General features: G+C 43.9%; 1 protein-coding gene across 1 annotated transcript in view; it reads right to left on the bottom strand.

Annotated features, from left to right (window-relative positions):
• The window catches only part of ZDHHC9 (zinc finger DHHC-type palmitoyltransferase 9), a 41,541-nt gene extending 20,637 nt beyond the window's left edge, over positions 1-20,904 (bottom strand). Inside the window, exons 1-5 of the mRNA XM_064361249.1 lie at positions 20,716-20,904; positions 20,286-20,353; positions 18,803-19,104; positions 6,664-6,824; positions 777-935 (exon numbers count right to left, since the gene is read on the bottom strand). Of these exons, the coding sequence (XP_064217319.1) occupies positions 777-935; positions 6,664-6,824; positions 18,803-18,969 (487 nt within the window). The 5' untranslated portion in view covers positions 18,970-19,104; positions 20,286-20,353; positions 20,716-20,904. The remainder of the gene's footprint in view (positions 1-776; positions 936-6,663; positions 6,825-18,802; positions 19,105-20,285; positions 20,354-20,715) is intronic.
• Between the last annotated feature and the right edge of the window lie 5,708 nt (positions 20,905-26,612).

Below are 26,612 nucleotides of genomic sequence, written 5' to 3'. Positions count from 1 at the left end.
CGGCCTCAACAGGAATCCTTATGGCCCGTTTCTCATCTTTACCAGGGTTCAGCACACAGTAGGCGGTGATTACAACAAAGCCACATATATGTGGCTGGAAGCACAGACCACTGTATTATGTGCACATACACCTGACCCTTTTGCAGCAGCAGCAGAAAGAAGAAAGAAGCATTTTGGAATCAGACCTGCTCTAGCGTTATCTCATACTAATTATGTGAACTTACATACTGGTGCTTCACCTATTTCCTCATCTGTAAAATGGGGATAATACCAATCTCACGGGGCTGTTACAAGTTTTAAATGAGAGAAAGGTAAATCACTTAGCACAGTGCCCAATATGTAGTAGTAACTCAATAAATGCTAGTAACTTCCCTCTTCTTGGGTTGCATCTTAGACAGGGCTTCCTTCCTCAATACTGCCCTCCAGTGGACTAGGAGTCTCCTGCCACTATGTAAGGTGGGCCCCACATGAAAATCCAGTAGAGGAAAATCTAAATTTCAAAAACAGGTAAAGTTTCTTTTTCCCATTTACTAAAGAGGTTGCTGTAAATTTTAGGCTAGAGGATATTTAAATTGTGATTTGATCCACACAAGTACAGCTGATTTGCAGTTTTTCAGGAGCTTGTTGCCTATCTAAATTTCCTATCTAAATCTAGCTCATTTCCCATCTAAATATCTTCCCTTCTCCACTGGTTTCTCCCAAGAATTGGTGACCACCCTGACTCTCTTGCTCAACTCAGCCTTTTCCCTAGGCAATGTCCCTGTGGGTTTACTCACCCACACAGTTGTCACAGATGCTGCAATGGGAGGCCCGGGGAGGCCGGAAGATCTTGCATGTGTAACAGTATTTCAGTTTCACAATCTGGTTGTTTATCTGGAAATTCTTGATACGAGGGGGTGGTCGCTGGCCCTGGGGCACCGCACCATTGGTAGCTTCTGTAAACCAATAAACACAGTTAACCTCACAGCTAGCCATTATTTGAGCCCAAAAGTTTCACCACCTTTGCAAAACCAATGCGGGCATTCAAAGGTTCTCTAAGCCCACTGTCTTCTCTAGGCAAGCATTTACAGACTAGACATTCAACATCACAGAATATGCCCATAAAATTCCAATAAGTGCATGCAGTTCTGCTGTATACATATGAAAAAATGTTTCTGGCTGGGCGTGGTGGCTCATGCCTGTAATCCCAGCACTTTGAGAGGCCAAGGCAGCAGATCAGAAGGTCAAGAGATCAAGACCATCCTGGCCAACATGGTGAAACCCCGTCTCTACTAAAAATAAAAAAAAATTAGCTGGGCATGGTGGCATATGCCTGTTGTCCCAGCTACTTGGGAAGCTGAGGCAGGAGAATCGCTTGAACCCAGGATGTGGAGGTTGCAGTGAGCCAAGATCACGCCACTGCACCCCCACCTGGTGACAGAGAGAGACTCTGTCTCAAATTTTAAAAAAAGAGAGCGAGAGAATGAAAAAGTGTTTCTTCAAGGATTTTTTTCTGATTACAAAGAAAACCATTTATTAAAAAATAGCTAAAAATACATTAAACGAAAACATCCAATTTCACTAATAATCAGAGAAATATAAATTAAAGCACAAAGATACCATTTCTACCTACCACATTAAAAGATACTAAAAAGAATTAAAATATCCCATGTTAGCAAGGGTGGGGAAAGGTCATTCTTATACCTTATCAGTAAGCAATATGGCAGTGGCTACTAAACTTTTTTTTCTTTTAAGACGGAGTCTCACTCTGTTGCCCAGGCTGGAATACAGTGGCACAACTTCAATCTCGGCTCACTACAACCTCTGTCTCCTAGGTTAAAGTGATTCTTCTGTCTCAGCCTCCAGAGTAGCTGGGATTACAGGGGCCCACCACCATGTCCAGCTGATTTTTGTATTTTTAGTAGAGATGGGGTTTCACCATGTTGGCCAGGCTGGTCTCAAACTCCTGACCTCAAGTTATCTGCCTGCCTCAGCCTCCCAAAGTGCTGGGATTACAGGCATGAGCCATAGTGCCCAGCCAGCTACGAAAGTTTTAAATGTGTATACTCATTTATCTAGCAAGTCTACTTCTAGAAATTTATCAAAATTATAACGAGATATGCAAAAGATGTTTATATAAGGATATTTGTCACAGAGTTCCTTTCAATAGTGAAAAACTAAAAATCAATGTCACAATAGGAGATTGGTTAAGAAAATTATGTTATATGCATAGAATGGAATACCATGCAGCCATTAAAAATGATACAGACAAAAAAAATGGTGAAAACAGGAAAATACAATATACGGCAACATGAACATGTATGTTAAAAAGCAATATGTATAAAACAATTCTATCTTGCAAACATAAAATATATGCACGCAAAAAGACTGGTAATACTTACAAAAACAGTTATTGAAATAAACATAATGCTTGCTTATTGTAAAAATTTTGGGGAAAAGAAATAGAATAGGGCCAGATGCGGTGGCTCGTGCCTGTAATCCCAACACTTTAGGAGGCCAAGGCAGGCGGATAACCTGAGATCGGAAGTTCAAGACCAGCCTAGCCAATGCAGTGAAACCCCATGTCTACTAAAAATACAAAATTTGGCCAGTCATGGTGGTGTGCATCTTTAATCCCAACTAATCAGAAGGCTGAGGCAGAAGAATGGTTTGAACCCGGGAGGCAGAGGTTGCAGTGAGCCAAGATCACACCACTGCACTCCAGCCTGGGTGAGAGAATGAGCAAGACTCCATCTGAAAAAAAAAAAAAATTTTAGAAAAAACAGAAAATATAAATAAGAAAACATAAAAATCACTGACAGTCTCTCAGCTCAGAGATATTTATATTTTTGGTGTATTTTCTTCTAATCTTCTATTTTTTTTTTTTTTTTTGAGACGGAGTCTCGCTCTGTCTCCTAGGCTGGAATGCAGTGGCGTGATCTTGCCTCACTGCAACCTCCACCTCCCAGGTTCAAGCGATTCTTCTGTCTCAGGCTCCTAAGTACCTGGGACTACAGGTGCGGGTGAGTGTCACCACCCGGTTAATTTTTTTTTGTATTTTTAATAGAGATGGGGTTTCACTATATTGGCCAGGCTGATCTTGAACTCCTGACCTTGTGATCCACCTGCCTCATCCTCCCGAAGTGCTGGGATTACAGGCACAAGCCACCACACCCACCCTAATCTTCTATTAACAGGTAAACATTCAAATTTTAAAAAATTTGAGATCATATTATAAATGCAATTTTGTACCATGAAGTATTTACTTAATATTATATATGGTGGACATTTTCTCATTGTTAATTTTTTCTAAAACATAATTACTGGTAATATTCCATCATATATGATTTATTTAAATATTCCATATTGTTGGGCATTTAAGTTGTGTCTGGTTTTCTACTATTTAGGTGGCGTTACATGTAAAAATTTAAAACATCACAGATAAAAGCTTAAATCCCCTTGGATCACCACCTCAATCCTAGTCCCCTTCTCCCTTCCAAGAACATATTCATGTGTTAAAATTAATTCCTAAAACAGAAAGAAAAAAAGAAAATGTTGAAGTCTAAGCAGTAATACATGAAGTTGCCGGCATTAAAATAGCTACTCATATTTAAAAGAAAGAGAAAAAGAAAAAAGGACGCACCAAAAATCCTTCTACAGTAATTTGTAAAAATCTCTGTTTATCTCCTTTAGCTAAACCCTTAGAGAAGTAGAACTAATGGGCCAGGCACGGTGGCTCACGCCCAGCACTTTGGGAGGCCAAGGCAGGTGGATCATGAGGTCAGAAGTTCAAGACCAGCCTGGCCAACATGGTGAAACCCCGTCTCCACCAAAGATACAAAAAAAAATTAGCCAGGCATGGTGGCATGCACCTGTAATCCCAGCTACTTAGGAGGCTGAGGCAGGAGAATCACTTGAACCCAGGAGGTAGAGGTTGCAGTGAGTAGAGATCAGGCCATGGCACTCCAGCCTGGGCAACAGGGCCAGACTCCATCTCAAAACAGAATAAAATAATAGAAGTATAACTACTGGGTCAAAGGCTATGACCCTTTAAAGTCCATATTACCTATTGCCAAATTGCTTCCCAGACAGACCATATGAATTTGCATGCCTGCCCATCCGCAGCACATGAGAGTGCTTGTCTTGTGGCACCCTCGCCATGCAGTATAATTCTAAAAACAGAATATTTTTCAATTCACTTTGATTTTAAAAATATCTGCCATATGGAACATTTTTCCTTTTTTTGTGGAGTAGGGTGGATGCTGTGAAATCAAACAATAACAGTGTGTCACAAGTCTTAAAACGATGAGGACAGCTATTCATTAGAGGATAAGTACCAGCATGGCACCTTAATATTCTATGCATATGGTTTCCATGAGGGCACCTGAGAGACAGGGTTCATGGTTCACCTTCCCCAGGAGGCCATATCAGGCAAGGGCATCACATGACTTCTTCTCTCCCCATCCCCGACTCACAGCAGTCCTGTACCCAGCACAGGACTGAATATAAGATGACAAAAACTTGCTAACATAAACATACATATGAACTGAAAAATGTACTCTTCTATTGAGAGAAATATGCTAAATGCAGAGGCCACAGTGTGACAGCTTGAGTCTGGGCCCCAGGCCCAGTGATTGGGCAGAAAAGAGCTAACTTTGTTAACAACCTGCTGTGAGAGGCAAGAAACAAGTCAAGGTACTGCCTTGACCCTCAGTTTCTCCATATGTGAATGGGAAGGGAACTGGAAAAGAATAACCCAGATGGAGAAAAAACAGCACTCACCACTCTTCCTCACCATCTTGCTCCTAACTACTCCTAATTCTATCGTGTCTCCCCAGAACTCCAGCTGTGCCAGCACATGTCGCCTCTGCTCTCTTCCCACTATCCCCACCCTCACCCCACCCCCAAATAGTTCTAGCTCACATGTGCACAAACCCATTTCTCCTTAGCTCAACTAAAATAGGCTGGAATTTTTCAAAATGAAATCCATTCAGAAGCCTAAGAGAAAACACAGCTAAAATAAACAAAAGAAATACATGGGCCAGTGTGGTGGCTCACAGCTGTAATCCCAGCACTTTGGGAGGCCAAGGCGGGAAGATCAGTTGAGGTTGGGAGTTCAAGACCAGCCTGGCCAATATGGTGAAACCCCTTCTCTACTAAAAATACAAAAATTAGCCAGGCGTGGTGGCGGGTGCCTGTAATCCCAGCTACTCGGTAGACTGAGGCACGAGAATCACTTGAACCTGGGAGGTGGAGGTCTCAGTGAGCCGAGATCATGCCACTGCACTCCAGCCTTCAGGGCAGAGTGAAATTGTGTCTCAAAAAGAAAAGAAAAAGAAAAAAGAAACACATGGAAGCCTTCAAAGCACCGTCAAAGAACTAAAGGCTAGCCACAGACTGGTGCTCTACTGGCACAGCTTCTTAGTCTTACAAGTCCTGGGTCCCTTTTTCTTCCTCTATCTAGTTTGGATGCTGACTCAAGCTACCTAGTTATCAAACCTGAGAACAATTTAGATAGGCACTGCTGTTGATCTGGTGGGCTCCCACTCCCTCCCAGTACTTGCATCAAAGTCTTCTTTCTCACTGTGAGCTCCCAGGATATCTCCTCTTCTGGCCCTGGGATGGTTCTGCTTCAATTCATGAAGCCACCCTGGCTCCTAGATAATGTAGCACTTCATCTCTGTACCAAAGATCCTTATCCTGAACGGCAGTCTGAACTCTACCGAGCCTGCAATTGCTTCTTGTACCTCTCCTAGGATTCTCAGTGGTTCCTGGCACCACAGCTACCCTCTTTCACGTTGCATGTTCCCCTAAAGCAGGGGTTTTTGGTTTTTCTTTCTTTCTTTTTTTTTTTTTTTTTTTTGAGACAGACTCTCGCTCTGTTGGCCAGGCTGGAGTGCAGTGGCGCAATCTAGACTCACTGCAACCAGGGTTCAAGCGATTCTCCTACCTCAGCCTCCTGAGTAGCTGGAATTACAGGCACACACCACCATGCCCATCTAATTTTTGTATTTTTAGTAGAGCTGGGGTTTCACCATGTTAGCCAAGCTGTCTTGGAACTCCTGACCTCAAGTGATCCGCCCACTTCAGCCTTCCCAAGTGCTGGGATTATAAGTGTGAGCCACCGCACCAGGCCTAAAGCAGGAATTCCTAGTTGGGAGGGACATGAATGCGCTTCAGAAGATCTATGAATCCCTGAAATTACATCCAAAATTGTGTACATGTACATGCATATAAGAACATTTTAATGGGAAGACGGTTTTCAGCTTTCATCAAAAAACCCAAAGTGGCTCTTGAGCCACTTGCTCAAGCCCCCTCCCACTCTGTGGAGTGTACTTTTGTTTCAATAAATCTGTGCTTTCATTGCTTTAAAAAAAATGTGTTGGTGACCACCTCCCCGCAAAAAGTAAAAAAACCCTCCTCTTGGGAACAATACAGCAGGACCTTGGTAACAGATCCTTCCTGAAATCTGACCCAATGCAGCAAAGGACAAAGTCTATGACTTTAGACTGCTGCTAAACCCGCCTTACCAAATTTACAGGGTGGTCATGATCTCAGATTCAGGATCTCAGAGAGAAAAGGCTATAAGTGACTGTTAATCTGCAACTACTATTATGAATGCTTTCTCTTACTGATTAGGGCCACCCACTACACAGCAGCTTGCCAACTGGTCGGGAGACTTACCTATCTCCATTTCTATGAAAGCTGCTTCATCTGGTAGTGCCCGAGGAATCACTCCAGGGTCACTGAAGCTGGTCCTCAACAGCGTAGCCATGGAGAAAAGGAAGAGCATGGCAGCAAACACAGGGATGGCAGGAGACAGCTGAACAGCCAGGTAGCGGCACCTGAAGAAAGGAGGCAATTCAACATTTAATGATACCTACCCTATGTTGATCTCCAATTGTTATCAGTATGTCAGTCTGGCCTCCACAATAGAATGAGCAGCACCTCAAGAGCAGGGACCATGTTTCTTCTCTTGAATTACCCAAAACTCCTAACATATGTCTCTACCCATAGTAGGAGCACAACAAATAATTGATTGCTGCCACCTATAACATAAACAAGACAGTCTCAAGGACCCTCCCTTACCCCCACGTCCAGTCTCTCCTATCAGCCCACTGGGAGCTACATTTCCTCTGCCTCAGAAAAGGCTCACACCTGCTAAGAATAGGGAAGCAACTGAGCCTGGATTTGTAAGCAATGCAGGTTGATCTCACTCTGGGAATGTCCAGGGATTTTCATATCCACTGATCTGGCATTCAGGTTGAGCTTGATGAGGAGAGAGAAAAGATGAGGACCAACCAGAAAGCAGGTTCACAGTGTCAGACAGAGAGTATCTCAGCATGCTTCAAGACCAGTGAAAGCCTTCGGGGCTGTTCACTGACTCTGCAACATCCATTCCTCTGGTCTGCTCAATTAGCTCAGCTAATAAGTGACTAATGACCATCAGCAAGAGAATAAGAAAATCATTTCTCCTTAGTACCCCTTCCCAACATCATGTTCACTCCCCACTTTCCTCATAATGCACCTGGCAAGCTATTTCTCTTCCTCTCTGGATATCCCAACTCTACTCATCGTTCAGGTGCCAGAGACATCAATATCATCATTGTCATCATTGCGACTATAATTTATTGAGTGCTCACCATAAGCCAGGCAATGCAGTAGGCTCTTCATCTACATCATCTGCCCTCCCATCCAATTCTCACACTAAATTTATGAAATAGATTCTACTATACCCATTTGATAGATGAAGAATCTGAGATTTAGAGAATTCTTACCTCCTCCAAAAGGCTTATGCTAAGCTGCACTAATCTCTCTCTTCTCTACTCCCTGTGGTCCTCACTTTCAGAGTCTTGCCTTATTTCCTAGCTATTTCTCAGTATGTTGATGGCATGTCCCTCAACTGGACTTCCTAAGAGCAAGGACCTAGTCTTATTGGACTGGAAATGCTCAGGTTTGAATTCTGGCTCTACCAACTCGTAGTTGGGTGACTTAATTAACTTCAGTCTCCTTATCCATAAAATGAGGATAATAACAATACTTGATGAGGTCATTGTGTGGATCAAATGCACTAGTATAAATAAAGTGCTCAGAACTGCACTTGACACACAATAAATACTAAACAATAAGTAAAATGTTAGCTATTAACGTCATGATTCTGTACCTCTCAGAGCTTAATACAAGTAAGGGAACAAAGAAGTTACCAATGAATACTTGTTGATTTGAACTGAATTTCAAACAAAACAAATAGGAATATGTAATGAGAGTTATCACTGACCTATTTTTATCCTCCTCCTCCTGAGGCACATTTCTCCTTGAAAACAGAGTTTTCACTTGGAGGCAGACTATAAGTGGATGAGCAAGGAGCAGAGGGAGAGCAGAGAAAGTAAGCTAAGAAAAACGCTTACCTCATCAGCTTGGGGAGTAAGCAAGCTGCTGGCCATTGAAAGCAAACGTTTAACCCCCGGTTATATATTCACTGCAGTTTCGGAACAACCCTCATGAGGTCCTCCCCTAGCTCCCTGCCACACACACAGTTGCATGAGGGAACACAAGCCAAGTTTTATATTAGGCTAAGCATTTTGTCATGAAGGTGAATACATGCACTGAACCTGGAGGATGATTTTAGTGGCTTTTTTGTTTGCTTGCTTGCTTATTATTTTTTTCCTAGGTCAGTGCAAAAGTATGCTTGTTTATTTTTAACAAAATCCCTCGTTTTAGGTTGCTTTTTAATGATTTACTTCCTTCTCCTAAAAGCCAAGAGTTGGGGGGAAAGTTGGAGAACTGAAGGATCTGGCAGGTGAGTTCAGGGTAATTAAGGTTCTTACATATCACTAGCTTGTGGATTACCCTCTTTTCCACTACTCCTTTTCACTGGTACAGATTAACCAAAAAGGAAATTCAGAAGCAAAAATCACCACTTATCAGGAACCCAAAGTATGCAGGAGGAGCATGAGTCTTCATTTCATGAACAACCCAAGTGAAATCACCACATTAACAGCAAACAGGCATCTTCCCAGCTACTGCCCATCACTAAGATAATTCTTGAAAACAAAGAAGTAATGTCTCCAGGACTCAAACTGCCATGGATGTACAGTCTCCAATCAAAAGCCTTAAAAGAATCAGATCTATCTGATTGGCCACCAAAGAGAGTTTTATTTTTTTATTAAAGGTAAAAGATACAGAGTGAGTAGAACGACCATAAAAAAATTCTAAATTAATGCTGCCCCGCTGCACAGAAGGACCCGAGCTTAACTAAGTCCAGTTCCAACACCTGCTTGTAGGCCAGACAAAGGACAGCTTAGATTTCAATTACGCTACACCATCAAGGATAAAGGTCTCTGTAATCTCCACATAGACCATCTTCTGCACCTGCTGAAACAATCCACTCTGTATGTCAACAAGTACACAACAGGCCTATTGTATTGTTCTCCTCCAGAGATGAGGCTATTGGCAGCCAGTCGTCTCTAGTGAGTGGGTGTGGCTGGGAAGCCAGATGTGGAACCAGCAGGCCTTTCCACTCTGAGTAAGGGGAAACTTCAAGCGCCAGCCACTAAGACGATTGTGAACTACAACCCATAGTGTTTGTCTTCAAAAGTTATGATAAAAAAACACCCTCACCGGGGATATTGGGAAGGGAAGATTGGGAAGATGTTTGTCAAAGGACATAAGATTTCAGTAAGAAAGAATAAGTTCACGAGATGTACTGCTCAGCATGGGGATTATGGTTAATAACACTGCATTGTATACTAGAAAATTGCTAGGAGAGTAGATTTTAATCGTTCTCACCATTAAAAAAAATGATAAGTATGTAAAGTAATACATATGTTAATTAGCTTGATTTAACTATTCCAAATGTATACATGTATCAAAACATCATATTGTATACCAGATATATACATATAAAATCTTCGTCATTTTAAAAATACTTCAAAAATATCACCCTAGACTAATCCCATAATTGCTATAAGCTGGAAGTCTGCCTCTGACAAGAACAAGCTATGTGAAAGTCTGTGGTAATTCCCAATATAGACGTCCAAAGTCAGGAGTATCCTCAAATATCACTAATTTGTCTTAGATAAAGACTGGATCAGCTGGGCTCGGTGGCTCACTCCTGTAATCCCAGCACTTTGGGAGGCCGAGGCAGGTGGATCATCTGAGGTCAGGAGTTCAAGACCATCCTGGCCAACATGGTGAAACCCCAACTCTACTAAAAATACAAAAATTAGCTGGGCGTGGTGGCACACCCCTGTAATCCCAGCTTACTCAGGAAGCTGAGACAGGAGAATCGCTTGAACCCGTGAGGTGGAGGTTGCAGTATGCTAAGATCGCACCACTGCACTCTAGCCTGGTGACAGAGAAAGACTCTGAGTCAAATAAAAAAATAAAAAAAAAAAAAGACTAGATCAGACATGTAAGCCCCAAACACAAGCTAATTGTTTTTGAAACTCCCTAGAACGTTCCATCTATGTCACTACTTGGAATAATAATATCCATATACTTAAAACAGAACTCTCCTGTCTTCAAAGTACTAAGAGACCTTCCTCCTTCTTGGGGATTAGAGTTCCTTGTCTCCCTTGTGAATTTTATAAATGCAACCATGCCCCAACTAAGTCTTCATTTCTGCCACCTGAAGAGATATCATCATTTTAAGTCATCCTCTATTGACTTCTTGTCTGTCCTCAGGCTACCATAGCTGGACTAGACAACTGGCCTCCCACATGTCCCCTCAGGCGGCATAATGGTACTGACCAGCAGTAACCATCAGTGCCAGGCTGGGCTGGTGTGTCACGTCCCATCCCCCATCCCTAGCATGCTAGTTCATTGGAGGGGTGATGATAATGACACAGACTTCAATTCACATGAAAACACTCAAAAGAGATTCATGAGTAGAATGGGTAAGAATCCAGACAGAGAGCTATGCCTTACAGATTGGCAGCTTGGATTGGTGTTCTGTACAATACTCTGCTTCTAAGCCTCCCTAATAGCTTTCTTGCTATGTTTTTGATTTTTTGTTTGTTCTTTTCTCAGTGTAATCAGTCGGCCAACAAGTATTTGTTGGTCTAACAAATGAAGAACAAGGGAAATAGGAGTTAATTTTGTTGGGGAAAACATAACTGACACATGAAATAGCTAAAGAATAAGACGACTGATAATCAAGTGTAAGAATGGTGACTCAGCCTCTACAGGCTGTAAGTGGTCAGAGAAGAGTTCTGCAGGGGAGCTGCTGGCTGCCTGAAGCTGCTCCAGAAACAGCTGGTAAGTGTGGCTTTAAGGACGAAGGCCCAAGGATCAAAGCCCCATGGTACTCTTTGGTCACACATGAGATAAATAAGCCTTTGCTATAATACCTCCTTGATATGGATGGCCATCTGTCCTCTTACTACCTACCTGCTACTGGCTGAATGTCTGTATCCCTGCAAAATTCATATGTTGAAATCTTAACATCCAGTGTGATGGATTTTGGAACTGGGGTCTTTGGTGAGTGATTAGGTCACCTAAGGCTCCACCCTCATGAATGGGATTAGCATTCTTATAAAAGAAACCCTGGCAAGCTCCCTGGCTCCTTTGGCCATGTGAATACACAGAGAGAAGACAGCCATCTATGAACCAGAAAGCAGGCCTTCATCAGTCACCAAACCTGCAGGCGTCTTGATCTTGTACTTGCCAGCCTCCAGAACTGTGAGACATACATTTCTGTTGTTTATAAGCCACCCAGTCAGTGGTAGTTTCTTACAGCAGCCAGAACAGACTAAGACACTACCTCCAGAACACAATAAACATATAGAACCACCCATAAGACTGTTCCAAGATTCTTCTGATGACCCTCAGAGTCTGCTGAGAGGGAAAGCTTCCCTTAACACTAAAAACATAGTTTACAATCAGCCTCCAGATTTACTTCTATGTGAAGGTCAGAGAAAAATGTACAATGCTCTTTTGCTCCAGTAGCAATAAAGAAAATTAACCAAACAGGGACATTTTCAACTCTGAAGTGAGAAGCCATCCTCTCAGAGAGGAAGATCAAAATCTCTATCCAGGCAAACCTGCTCAGTAGTTTCCAAATTTCAGTTATGATAACAAAGTTCCAATTTCAATTACAATATATCCCTGCTTGAGAACTTAGAACCATTCACTGCTGCCTATTATATTATGCTCCAAACTCCACAGGTCAGTATTCCCAGGCTTTCCATTAACTGACTTTATCTAACCACCATCAAAAGGCCCCTGTCTTCTCCACTCCATTCCAGAAGCATCCCGCCAATTAATTACCCTGAATTAGCTAGCTTCTTGCTACTGCAAGTAGCATAAGGTATCTCCTTTGTTCTTAAGCACAATACAAGCTCCAGCATCTCTGAGGAGAGATTTAGGAGTCTCTTCTTTCCCCTAATAACATCTCAGCTGATGTCAGCATGTTGAGGAACATCCCTGTTCTTTGGGCTTGCTTTTCCCAAAACAGAGGATCACTATATTTAATTAAGACTCATTCTCAATAGATGGGAGAGGCATTCAGTGGAGACTGACAATGTGAAACTCATTACCACAAAAGGTAATAGAGGCTGAAAATGTAGAGAAATTCTGAATGATAGAACCATAAAGGATTATTAAGGGAGCCAGGCATGGTGACTCACACCTGTAATCCCAGCACTTTGGGAGGCCAAGGCCACTTGAGCTCAGGAGTTCAAGATCAGCCTGGGCAACATAGCGAGATCCTGTCTCTACAAAAATACAAAAACTAGTCAGGCATAATGGCTCACGCCTGTAGTCCTAGATACTTGGGAGGCTGAGGTGGAAGGACTGTATGAGCCCAGGAGACAGAGGTTGCAGTGAGCCAAGATCACGCCACTGCACTCCAGCCTGGGCAACAGAGGGAGACTCTATCTCAAAAAAAAAGAGGAAAAAAAAGAATTATTAAAGGAAAGCAAACTGTTCAGGAGACACAACCCAATTCTTCCTCAAGGAACATACTTTATCGAGAAGTTAAGTTTAGCTAAGTACTGTAACAGACTGATATCAAAGAGACAACTATGCCTTTCTAAACTCATTTGATTAGCCAAGTCACAGACAGAATCCAAAGCTAGATAAAGCCAAGACTGACCTCCATAGAGTCATTCTCCAGAGAATGCACTCTTGGTTAGAGAGCACAATATAGTCACTTTTTCCTCTTCCCAATCTCACCTAAAGATGCTTTTCAGGAACCTGGACCTTGTCACTGTGGGCACTAACATTCTGGCATGTCAAAGTTTGGCTTTGGTCTACATAGTCTTACGTCTCCTCAAACCTAGTAAGTTCATATTATCAGGTCTGCTTTTCCTATTCCATCTGTCTGCCAGGACACGCTGCCCCTTTCATTTCATTTCGTTTATTTTCTTTCTTTCTTTTTTTTTGTGATGGAGTTTTGCTATAGTTGCAAAGGCTAGAAAGCAATGGCACGATCTCAGCTCACTGCAACCTCCGCCTCCCTGGTTCAAGTGATTCTCCTGCCTCAGCCTCCCAAGTAGCTGGGATTACAGGCGCCCACCACCATGCCAGCTAATTTTTTGTATTTTTAGTAGACACAGGGTTTCACCATGTTGGCCAGGCTGGTCTCGAACTCTTAACCTCAAGTAATCCACCTGCCTCGGCCTCCCAAGGTGTTGGGGTTATGGATGTGAGCCACTGTGCCCAGCCCACACTTTCCCTTTCATCAGGATAACTCACAAGGTAACAATGTATGGAGCATACATTGCTCGATTTTTCTCTAAGACATCCTCATCTTGGCAGCAGGGACCATGAGTGGCTACAGCAGTGATGATCCCTCATTAACTCACAAAGCTCCTAATGGGCTTCCCTGTTCCTGCAAGGCTACCACAAATGCCATGCCATAACATCATCAGTTCTCTGCAAAGATGCCTTCATTTTCTAGGAGCATGAGCTTGAGAGACCCAAAGAGCCTAGACGCCATTGGGTAACACACACACTAGCTCCCAAGAATCCTGAATATGCTGGTCTAGTATTTGGTACTATGTATGCTTTACTAAAGCATGTGCGTTTGAGTGTCTTCAGGACTCCATAGCCAAAGAGTAACAATGAATAATGAGATGAAAGGCAGAAATTAGAAGAAAAAGCCTTGAAACAGTATAGAGACATTGGCTGGCCGACTCATCTTGATGAAGGAACCTCACTTCTGTGGGCCTGGTTTCCTCACCCACACAAGGATGGAGATAGTCTCCAAAGCCCTTTCCAGCTTTACCATCCTATGATTCTGTGGGTCAGGATTGTGAAATTTTAAGTAACATCCAGAATGTTTTAATTCAGCAACACTTATTGGCCATCTACTCTACATAAGGCATGGTAGACAGCACTGCAGGGGCTACACAGTCATAGGACATAGTCTCTGACCTTGAAAGAGACTAGCTGCAGGGGACAACAGTGAGAAATATAATCACCATAGAGCTCCAAAATATAAGAAATGTCAGATGATTATTTGTTGAATGAGTGGTGTGTACAATTAGCCCAATGAGTGCAGAAGTTACTGGAAAGGTTTCATGAAGAAAGACTCAAGAAAGAATCTGAAAGAGGGGTAGCATTTGGATAGGCTAGAAAAGTGGGACTATTGATTACCAAGCAGGGTTACAAAGCTGTTTTCAGTTCATCCAATTCAATGACTCTTCTGCCAATACATACATCAAAAGCTCCAATGAGGACCAGTCTGACAGAATCTGGTCTAACAGTGCCTTGATAAGATCTCCTTTATATACAGAGGACACAGTGAGAGCATAAGCACTGATTATAGTAGCAAACTGCTTCTGCTTCAGGAGTCAAGAATCACCCAGTCATTCTTGCCACAGGAAAAGTCTACGGACCCTGACCCCACTAGTGGCCTGGTCAGAAAGCTAAAAGAGAACGCTGGACGTCAATTCCAGGAGACAGTGCACTTATTCCTTTCTCCAGGATCACACTTTATCAGGAAGTTGAATTTGACTGAATACCACAATAGCCTTTCAGTAGCTGGATAGCTCCTAGGTTGTCAGTGTCATTCTGCTAGAGTGTCCTGACACTCCAGGCATAGCTAGCAGCTATGTGTTCATCACACAAGCTGGACAGAGCTTGAGCAGAAAGAACTGAAAATTGTTCATGTGCTCAAAGCTGAAACTGGCAATACACGCTCACATTTCCTAAATACCTCACCCTACGAATTAATTAGAAAATCCTTTAAGCATTATACCATTTCACTCTGCTTTTAAATTAAAATACGTTTACCATGAATACAAGTATATTAAATATAGCTACCTACTGGTAATCTATAATCTCCTATTTGAATCTTCCAGACAGACATAGAGTTATACAGAATTTCAGGTTCTTGTAGTTGCAAGAGGCTTAGTGAATATTTGGCCAAATTTCTACTCTGTGACAGCGGCCCTGAGAGAGGCCCCCCCAGACTCTTCAGAAACACTTCTTACAGGCTGGGCATGGTGGCTCATGCCTGTAATCCCAGCACTTGGGGAGCTGAGGCAGGTGGATCACTTGAGGTGAGGAGTTTGAGACAACTCTGGCCAACATGGTGAAATCCTGTCTCTGCTGAAAATACAAAAATTATTTGTACTTGGCAGGTGTCTGCAATCCTAGCTACTAGGGAGGCTGAGGCAGGAGAATCACTTGAACCCAGGAGGCAGAGGTTGCATGAGCAGAGATCATATCACTGCACTGTAGCCTGGGTGATGGAGTCAGACTCTGTCTCAAAAAAAACAAACAAACAAACAACAAAAAAAAAAAACACTAACAATACAGAGCTAACTGTCCCCAGGATGGACAACCTTTTTTTGTTTTATGTATTCAATCTACTGTCTGTCCACTGAAAATCACATGTCGCTCCTTTGAAAGTCTTCTAGAAGATATGTAAAGGCATAATCCAAAAATAAAAGGACATCCGCCAGCACGGCTAACACTGTGCGTTTTTCATTAAGGGGCACCCACATGCCTGACCAAGCTTCTCAAGCCATCTGGCTGGCCCAGAGCTGTGCTGCAGGCAGCTATAAATCAACTCACACTTGTTCCCAAGCACCTGCTCCAAGCAGGACCCTGCTACTAAAATGCAGATCCAGATGTGCCTCAAGATTTGGACTATCTTCCCACAAGGCAAAAATACAGCAGCCAGAGGATGTGGAGTCTCTACTTCTGGGCAATATAAGAATGAAAACAGATCACCATTTGTCTATTCAGACACCTTCACCTGCCTGAAGGCAAGGGCCTAGATCAGTTGATTTCCTGAGGCCCCTCACTAAGTTCTTTTTTTTGAAACAGAGTCTCACTTTGTCACCCACGCTGTGATCTCAGCTCACTGCAACTTCCACCTCCAAGGTTCAAGGGATTCTCCTGCCTCAGCCTTGCAAGTAGCATGGACTACAGGCACACAACATCCACACCAGGCTAATTTTTGTATCTTTAGTAGAGACAGGGTTTCATCATGTTGGGCAGGCTGATCTCAAACTCCTGACCTCAAGTGATCTGCCTAGCCTCCCCAAGTGCTGGGATTACAGGCATGAGCCACTGCACTAAGTTCTAATACTAACAAAGGAGCCCACATTCTGCTCCCCAAACCCTGCCCCTACTATGTGGCGGACAGGAAATTATAGATACCAAAGAAGAAGGCCAACCAGAAAGAGACTTCATTTCTCAGAGGCATGCTGGCGTACCTTATACAACCTGTCACTGGCTAGGCACCAGGCAGCCACCACCTAAAGTGTCTATGTGTCTCTATATGACAGACACATACACATACACAAGCACACACATTCACAAACACAAACTCCACCATTCTCAGTACAAAGTATTCATCAGCAGGGTCCTCTCCTCTTCGGTCATATTTACACCTCCCCGCTCCACTCCTCTGCTATCACATTCACTTTCTTCTCCTTCTTCTTCCCACTACTCCCTCCTCCAGCCCTATCTTCAAAAATACTTAGTCTTTCACACAGACAGCTGGAACTCAAGGAAGTTTTACTAACAACCCCGCCCTTCAAAATGCAAGAAATAACCTGGGGGGAAAAAGTCATCATGGTGGAAAACTCAACCTGCCTCTGTCAAAGGTAACTTGGCTAATTACAAGCTTCATCCCACCAGCGGTATTCTTCAGAGGCCTACAGGAGACTCAGTGGAACAGATTCCAATCAGATTCTTCTGTTGCCTCCCAGATACAAAAAGGGACAAATGGCAATAGCTCCAAATTTCAAGTACCCCTGGCCAGTCAAACCAGAGGTCTCCTGGGCCCAGAACTACCAACTAACTCAAAGCCTGGGAACAAGGCTCATCTCTGTTTGGAATGGTTGCAATAATAAAAATTTAACCACGGGATGGGGACAAAAAGAGCAAAAGAGAGGACAAATGATGAAGAACAGAGGTCAGCTTTGCACTTCCAAGAAGAAGAAGGGCAGGAACGAGGCAAGGAAAACTTGGAGAGAAGGGTGAGGAGAAGGAAAAACGATTTTTAATGCTAGGGGCTTATGCCTGGCTGACCACACATGCTCACTGGTGCCACACACAAGCACGTGAGTGCACACATGCACACACACACACTCTCAGTCAGGAAACTCAAACTGGAAAGCAAATAAGAACCTTCAGCAACCTGCCTGACTTAGCCAAATACTTGACAAAGTCAGCATCAGCAGTAGCAGCAACAGCGAAAGGACCTTTAACAAAGAGTTCCTCTGACCTTACTTTCCCAGCCCCTTTATAAACTGGGTCCCCCTCCTCCCCCTGCTGTTACTCAAGCCAGCTGCAACCATCCAAACGTCTGGCAAAGCAGCCTGAAAATCACTCTGGGTGCACCAGGAAAGCCTGAAGCCCTCACAGAAGGACAAAAATGAGCCCCAAGGGACCAGAGCTCATTTTAATTCCTGACTAAGCCTGGCCAAGGCGCCCCCTCCTACCTCCCATGGCCACACCCCAGCATGAGAGCTCCATTTCCAGGTTACTCATGTACACACACCATATCAGGCTCACTTCAGGTATGGCTCACAGTCTACACACACACCTATTGGCTCTCAAGGGCCTCCTCACAGTAATCCCAAAACAATTAGCAATGCTCCCATCCCTAGAGTGTAGAGCATTCTCAGCACACCCAGGAGACACGCCACAGTGCCCTAGAATCCACTGGCCACCTCCCCTAGAGACATGACCTACACAGACTTCAAACAGTGGCTCGAGTAATAGGTATTACACCACAGAAAAAAATCACTCCAAGGCTGGTATCAGGCATACACAGAATATAGAGTTGTTTACGCTGAGTGTTTTTGAGGGAAAGAAAGAGCAACTCACTTCAAATAAGCACATATGTGCCACAAACACAACCAGCAGGTGGTCCAGCTGAGGCTGGAACCAATCCGTAGGTTCCCAATTCAGTTGGCTTTCCACTGTAATTAGCTGAGAGCCGAGCCTTAAGGAAACAGGACCCAGAATAACAAAATAGGTGAGGATTGCTGAGTGATGTAACAACGAGAGGTGGCCTTAGGTCTGTGTGCGGGGGAGGCAATCTGTCATTCAGCTCCTAAGGGGACCACTAAAAGGGAGAGATGAGTAATTAAGACAAACTTCCTTATTTCTCAAGTCTGTCAAGGGTAGCCCCAAATCAGTACTATAAAATTGGTATCAAAAATATTGGTCTTTTTATAAAGCATATACTCTGCGATGACCACGAAGCAATGAATTCAGCTGGCATCATCTACAGACATTGCTCAAGAGGACAGTAAACTCATCCAAGGACCAGCCCCAAACTCCCCAGAAAGCAGGTTCTTCCCCTGGACCCAAAGTAACCATAATCAGTCAACTCTACTCAACCGAAACTCACTCAAAGGCGAAGAAGAGTGTACATGTTCCCAGGATGAGGAAAAGGGTCAGGTAGAAAATGCCCTTTTGCCGGGCCATCATGACGCGGCCATCACAGCAAAAGGTGTTTCTGCCTGGGAGTTTCTCCCATTTCCGTGTCACCTTCTTTCTCACCACCATCACAGACATGATTGGAATTCCTGCTCCAAAATGCGTTTTGTGATTACGCGAGAGAAGAAACAGAGGCTGAGCCCAGCTTTGAAATCACGTTGCCTGCTATTGCTGCCGCTGGGTCAAACATCATCAAAAGTCCAATTGCTACCCCTAAGAAAAAGCATAAAAAGAAAAAAAAATGAGGCAAGAATAAGAAAATACGGTTCAACCCTCCTTTCCCAGAGGCAGAAAGTTGAAAACTGACTGAAGGGGTGGGGATGAGGAAGTGGGAAAAGTTTGTTTCCAATTCGTGTTTGTCCTCTAAAAGAAGAAATGATTAAAGGTTCTCAAAAAAGGGAAGGGGCTAGTATTTATTCTTAAATAAGCCTCTATGCTTCCAATCTAATGCTGATGATCTATCTGATCATCACAGAACCTTGGAATTAGAGAGGATTCTATAGGTGATCGTGCCAATTATTAATACTTTGTTTTGTAAATGAGTAAACTGAGGCCAGAGAGAAGAAATAACTTATCCAGGGTCACACAGCAGCTATGCTGATCCAGTCAAGGGCATGTCCCACTATGCCATAATGTTCTTTCAACATCATTAAAAGGACTCTAAAAATAATAGTAGAGTTTCTGTCCTCATAAAGCCTCCCTCCCTTCCTCCACTTCACCTTCTTTCTTCAATTAGCCACTCGAATATGAATCACAGCAGGGAACAAGTCACCCTCCGGCGGGGCCAGGAGGTTCTGGACGCTCTGTGCACCTACGTGCATTGTGTTTACACAAAACAGATTTCCCTTCAACAAACCCCTTGCAACTTCCTGAGTCCGGGAAATGAAACAATCTGGCTGGTCTAGCCTAACATTTGTGGGAATCTTAATGAAACCACATCGGAGACCTATAGGTGAAAGGCTGACTTAAGCAGGAGAGATTCTGGAACGGTTGGTGACTGCTGATGGCTGGTTGGGGGGGTGGAGAATGGCAGCAGCTAAGAAAAGTCACAAGGGCGCTTTCTGGGACATGTCCTAAGTACCATCTCTACTCAGCATCCTGAATTCCCAGGCCCAGCCTTTCTCAGCCCCTGCCACCCTTCTCCTCCGCTCAGGTGTGGTGCTGTGGCCTCTATTTACTGACACCACATGCCCCACGCTGGCTGGACTGAGGCGGAAGCCTGCAGCCCGACGGACGGAGGGAGAAACAGCCAACTCGAGATCATTCCCGGGCTGGAGAAGGCAAAGGTCCAAAAACAGCCTAGGAGCGGAGCAGGAAAACAAGAAGGTAGAAGGCTCCGGGAAGGGGAGGGGGCCCAGAGGTGCAGAAAAACGCGTCCTTTGTGTAAAACTAACCTGGAAGACAATCTCCTCCCGATAAACCGGCTCAGCGGGAGAAGGAAGACCAGGAAAGGGGAGCTGGCCTGGAAGAACAAAGATCAAAATCTGTCGGGAAGCAGCGACCGGCTCCCCAGCCGGAGGCCGGAGGCCAGAGTCCGGGGCCGGGCCGCGGGCGCCGCCTCGCGAGGCCCGCCCTGCCTCCGCCACGCCGCGGACCACCGCCCCAGGCAGGCTGGGACGCGCGCCACATCCACACGCACACGCAGCCACACGCTCGTACACACTCACACACGCCCCGCCACGTGTAGTCACCCCCGGCCAGGGGCTCGGCGGCTGCCGAGTTGAGAAGGGCGGTGCCGACGTCCCCGCGTGCAGGCGCCGCGGATGGGGAGGCAGCCCACCCAGCAGCCGAGCCCGAGAGACCCCCGCCCCCACCCCTCGTTACCTGAACCTCGGAGACCCAACTCGGCCGGCAGCTGATGGCAGAAAACGGACCGTCCCAGGGGATCGCGTCGGCCGCCAAAGGTGACAGCGACTTCTCCTCCCTGGGCCAAGAGGCTGTCTGGTCCTGACAAGGGGCCCCAGTGGTCGGGGCCCTAAACCAGCTGTGGCTACCGCCCACCGCTGGCCGAATGGAACGCTCCTCACGTCACCAGGTCGCTCCAGTAGTTGCTCACCCTCCATTGGCCGATCGGCCTCGGCGCCTCCGCCCCGGCCTCCCGTATCCCGAACTGCCATTGGCTATGCCAAACGCCACTCGACGATCCCTCCGCCCACTCCTCCACCCATCTCCCTGCTGCATGCCCACCTGCCAAGCCACTGCCAGCCTCTCTTTGGGGTCTGAGCGTCAGTATGTGAAGTGTTGCCTTCTATTAATATAGTTACGCAGAGACGGAGGTGAAGGGTAGTGCCAATGGGACAGCGAAGGGTGGAACCAACCTACATACACTCGCGCGCGCGTGCACACACACACACACACACACACACACACACAGTGAGATGCTGAAGCAACACTAGCTCACAAATCCGGGTGCTCACCCCAAACTAGGTCTGCCGTGGGCCTCTCTAGCCCTATTTGCATTAAAATCGACCGCAACTTGAGATTTTACTCTTTATCGCCACAAAAACAAGCCGTCTGCCTCCCAAGTCTCATTCAGTAGCCAGGGACCCCATATCTCTCCCAATCACCGTAGCCTCCATCTGTAAGGCTTTCACATCAAAACACACAAACAAGCATTAAAAGGATGTTGTAAAGGATAAACGTCCCCAAGAACATAATATCATTTTGCGGCACCTAAAACAACTAATTGACATTAATGGACTTAAACTCCACTGAAAGGACATAAATTCTTCCAGGTAGGTAATGAAGTAAAGATTGCCAAAAAGGTTGTAAATTTTTATTCTGTTTGGAGAGCTTATGATAATTAAGGGGAGAATCCAACGCAGAATTCCCACCCTTCAGATTGATTCTTTCCTTCTGCCACCCAGCTCTGTATTACTGCCACCATAAGCCACTGTTACTGATCCGAGTGAGCTGCATGCATTAAAAGTTTAGATTGGGCCGAGCACGGTGGCTCACTCCTGTAATCCCAGCACTTTGTGAGGCTGAGGCAGGTGGATCACCTGAGGTCAGGAGTTCAACACCAGTCTGGTCAATAAAGCGAAAACCTGTCTCTACTAAAATTACAAAAGTTAGCCGGGTGCACTGGCACTCGCCTGTAGTCCCAGCTACTGGGGAGGCTGGGGCAGGAGGATTACTTGAACCCAGAAGGTGAAGGTTGCAGTGACCCAAGATCATGCCACTTCACTCCAGCCTGGGTGACAAAGCGAGATTCTGTCTCAAAGAAAAAAAAATGCTAGATTGAAGTGGGGAAACAATTGAGAACCACAGTATTTTAGAGTGACTTTAAAAGACACTAGGTCTGTTTTCACTAGTATGGCTCTTGCCTTCCAAATATAAGAGGAAATATGAGAAAAGGTTGAAGGTGGCATCTCCTTTCCAAATGTAAGAAGAAATATGAGAAAAGGTTGAAGATTTGAGGAGAATGCCTACATTACCAGCCTAGGTTTTCCTAAGCATGACAAAAATGTCAAAGCTTTAGAAATTTGGTATTTGGAATTAGTACAGAAGAGACTGCCAAAGCTCTTCCTGAAGCAGTTGTTTGTCAGTTGAAGGACCACATACCTGGTCAAGAACTATTTTTCCTTTAGAGTATTTGTGTCCCACACGATATGAAACAAAAAGCTACATAATAATTACATTTGACACTTTCATGGCACCCTTCAATCAACATTTTAAAAGGATTTTAAAAATCACTAGGTAATTCTGAGATGTGTAGTAATTAATTTGCAGGGAAGGTTTGTCTTTATAAAGCTTCCATTGTTCCTTAGCACTCATGCTGATTATAGTCATCAGTTTATTCCTCACAGAGGGTATGATCAGTATCATTGCCTCCAATTCTCCCACTTTGAATTCTGGAGGGTGGTGGTATTGCATACACTTGGTATGGGAGGGAGAAGAACCTCCCTAAACCTCATCAGCTCTCTGGATTTCCAAGCCTGTGGACATCAGGTGCCCTTAGGAATAGTATGATCACCCCAGCTGCCACCCTTCTGACTATGGAGCAGTGAAAAATAAGCCTCTGCAGCACTCAAACATATTTTCTCCATAACTCAGGTACAGGTGAAGCCTGAGGAGTCCTGGAATCGATGTGTCATGGCAACGCATTCCTGAGCTCTGCCCCTCCCTGCTCTGGGTCACATTCCCTCTGGGATTAAGTGGCTATGTGAGTCAGGCTTGTATTATTACGATCTGTTATTATTTGTGCTCACCACTCAAAGAAAAATAAGGAAAATGTATGTGGACAAACATCTCATAGTACTTCCTTCTGTGTCATTACATCATTTTATATAATCCTTAAAGTCTTAATACACACACACAACTAAATTGTGACTATAAACTGAGACTGCTTTTTCCTATTCTTTTCTCTTCTCTTTTCAACGGACTTCCCACTTTTTACATCCAAGTCAGTGTTGGCTCTTTCAGAAAGAGGTTATAGGTCAGGCGCAGTGGCTCACCTCTGTAATCCCAGCACTTTGGGAAGCCAAGGCGGGCGGATCACTTGAGGACAGGAGTTCAAGATCAGCCTGGCCAACATGGTGAAACCCCATCTCTAATAAAATAAAAAATTACCTGGGTGTGGTGGCAGGTGCTGGTAATCCCAGCTACTCAGGAGGCTGCGGTGTGAGAATCACTTGAACCTGGGAGGCAGAGGTTGCAGTGAGCCCCGATCACACCACTGCACTCTAGCCTGGAGGACAGAGCGAGACTCGGTCTTACAAAAAAAAAAGAAAAAGAAAAAAAAAGAAAGAAAGACAGAAAGGAAGGAAGGAAGGAAAAGAAAGAAAAAAGAAAAGGGGATATAGTCATGTGACAAGCACTAGAAACACCACAAGAATCAAGGTATAGCCTTCCAATTTATAAGTCAGCTCCTTGTGTTATCATACATATTCTGGAGTACTTGTTTAAAAATACCTGTCTCCATATTTATGCTGTGTGTGTGTGTGTGTGTGTGTGTGTGTGTGTGTAGGTGTAGATGTAATGTGCTGTTTTATCCTGAGTGCCACCACTGGGTTGAAGCTTTCCTCTTAGTGTTGCTTCAAAGACTTTCTTCTGCAACCACCCAGAGACCCATTCAGTACTACATCCAGGAGCAGACACAAAGCATCAGCCCCCCTCCTGCATTTGAGCTCATGATAGCTCCTTTTTTCTCTATTTTCTGTAGCCTCAAACTTGTCATGTCCCCTTGCCCTCCACCCTACACACACGGCCCTTTCCACCCCACCTTCCTGACTTGCACATCTCTCTCTGCTTTCTGGCTATAAATATATGTGTGTGTAGAATGAATTGATGAGCAAAAGAATGAGCCACGGAATGCCCTGTCCACTTATGATGAGCTAGTATTCTTAAGCAACATCTGTTTCTCTGAGGCCTGGGCTGCTATCACTGACATAGAAGAGACAGGATGGTAGGTAGCACAGAAAGCACGTAAGTCTTATGGCCAGACGGGCCTAGGTTCAAATCCTGGCTCTGCTACTTAATAGCTTGTATAACCTTTGGCAAGTAATTTATCCTTTCTGAGACTATTTCCTCATCTGTAAAATAAAGCTAATACCTACTTCATAGAGTTATAAAGGGAATTGTGTGCTAACTGTCTGGCATGGAAGAGAGACACAGTCAATGCTGTATGTTATGATGACATCTCCATTACTGCCCCCTCCCACCTCCCTCCTTTAGCCACCCTGCTGACTAGGGATAGAAAAGTAGAAAAAATGAGACCCATTCTTCACTTTATAGAATCCTTGTCATCCGTGTGCCACCATGTTTTCATAGCCTCTAAATTCATCACTGAATTGAATCCTTTTTTTTTTTTTTTAAAGAGAAAGAGAGAGAGAATAGGAAGGAGGAAAAAGGAAGAGAAAGAGAGAGGGAGAATGGGGAGGAGGGAGAAAGAAAAGAAAGAGGGAGAGAGAATGGGAATATTGCTTTCTTGCCCAGGCTAGAATGCAATTTAGTAATGGGTATTGAAAACCTCTTTTATGCTGATAATTATACTTAATGATGTAGTCAGGAAGGAATAAGGGAAGAAGATAACAAACAAACATCCAACCAATATTTAATTTAAACCTATGAAATGCTATGCAATTACTGAGGAGTGATTTACTTCCAATTATATAGTCACCTTTGGAATAGGTGTGAGGTGGTAATGTATGTTTTGTGTATTTGAAGTGGAGAGTTCTATAAATGTTTATTAAGTTTACTTGTTCCAGGTCTGAGTTCAAGTTCTGAATATCCTTGTTAATTTTCTATCTCGTTGATCTATAGAATCGTTAGCTCTTCTTGTTGCATTGATCCTTTTGCCATTATGTAATGTCATTCCTGGCCTCTTTTGATCTTTGTTGCTTTAAAGTCTACTTTATCAGAGGCGAGAATTGCATCTCCTGCTTTTTGTTTATTAGTTTATTTTTACTCTCTGTTTGATTGGTAAATCTTCCTCCTTCTCTCTGAGTCTTTGTGTATTGTTGCATGTAAGATGGGCCCGGATGCAGCATACCGATGGGTTTTGACTTTTTATCCAATTAAAATATATATAAGTTTAATACCCGCGTTTGATGCTAGCTGGCTGTTTTGCCCATTAGTTGATGTAAATTTTTTATTGTGTTAAAGTTCTTTGCTTTTTGATATATTTTTGGAAAGGCTGATATTGGTTGTTCCTTTATATGTATAGTGCTTCTTTCAGAAGCTCTTGTAAAGCAGGCCTGGTGGTGGTAAACTCTCTAAGTACTTGTTTGTTCGCGAAAGATTTAATTTGTCCTTCGCTCATAAAGCTTAGTTTGGCTGGATAGGAAATTCTGGGTTGAAAGTTCTTTTCTTTAAGGATGTTAAATATTGGTCCCCACTCTTTTCTGGCTTGTAGGGTTTCTGCTGAGAGATCTGCTGTAAGTCTGATAGGTTTCCCTTTATGGGTAACCTGACCTTTCTCTCTGGCTGCCCTTAGTATTTTCTCCTTCATTTCAACCCTAATAAATCTGGCGATTATGTGCCTTGGGGTTGGTCTTCTTGAAGAATATCTTTGTGGTGTTCTCTGTATTACCTGGAGTTGAATATTACCCTGCCTTGCCAGGTTGGGAAAATTTTCCTGAATGATATCCTGAAGAGTATTTTCCAACTTGGATTCATTCTCTTCATCACATTCAGGTACACCTATCAAACGTAAATTAGGTCTTTTCACATAGTCCCATATTTCCTGGAGACTTTGCTCATTCCTTTTCATCCTTTTTTCTGCATTCTTGTCTTCTTGTTTCATTTCACTGAGCTGGTCCTCGACTTCTGATATCCTTCCTTCTGCTTGATCAATTCGACTGTTTAAACTTGTGCATGCTTCGCGAAGTTCTCGTGTTGTGTTTTTCAGCTCCATCAATTCACTTATATTCTTCTCTAAATTGTCCATTCTCGTTAACATTTCGTCAAACCTTTTTTCAAGGTTCTTAGTTTCTTTGCATTGGGTTAGAACAAGTTCTTTTAATTCACAGAAGTTTCTTATCACCCACGTTTTGAAACCTGCTTCTGTTATTGGAACACACGTGTAATCTATTAAGCCTTGTTCCGTTACTGATGAGGAATTGCAATCCCCTGTAGAGGGAGAGGCATTCTGATTTTGAGTATTCTCTGCCTTTTTACGCTGGTTTCTTCCCTTCATTATATATTTGTCCGTCTGTCGTCTTTATAATTACCGACTTTCTAACTAGGTCTCTGAGCAGACGTCCAACTTGTTGATTCCC

Source organism: Aotus nancymaae, unplaced genomic scaffold, assembly GCF_030222135.1.
Source record: "Aotus nancymaae isolate 86718 unplaced genomic scaffold, 86718_ANA_hifiasm-v0.15.2.pri h1tg000004l, whole genome shotgun sequence".
Classification (NCBI taxonomy): Eukaryota; Metazoa; Chordata; class Mammalia; order Primates; family Aotidae; genus Aotus; species Aotus nancymaae.
Note: the sequence above shows the minus strand (reverse complement) of the source record. Positions and strands in the feature narration are given on the sequence as shown.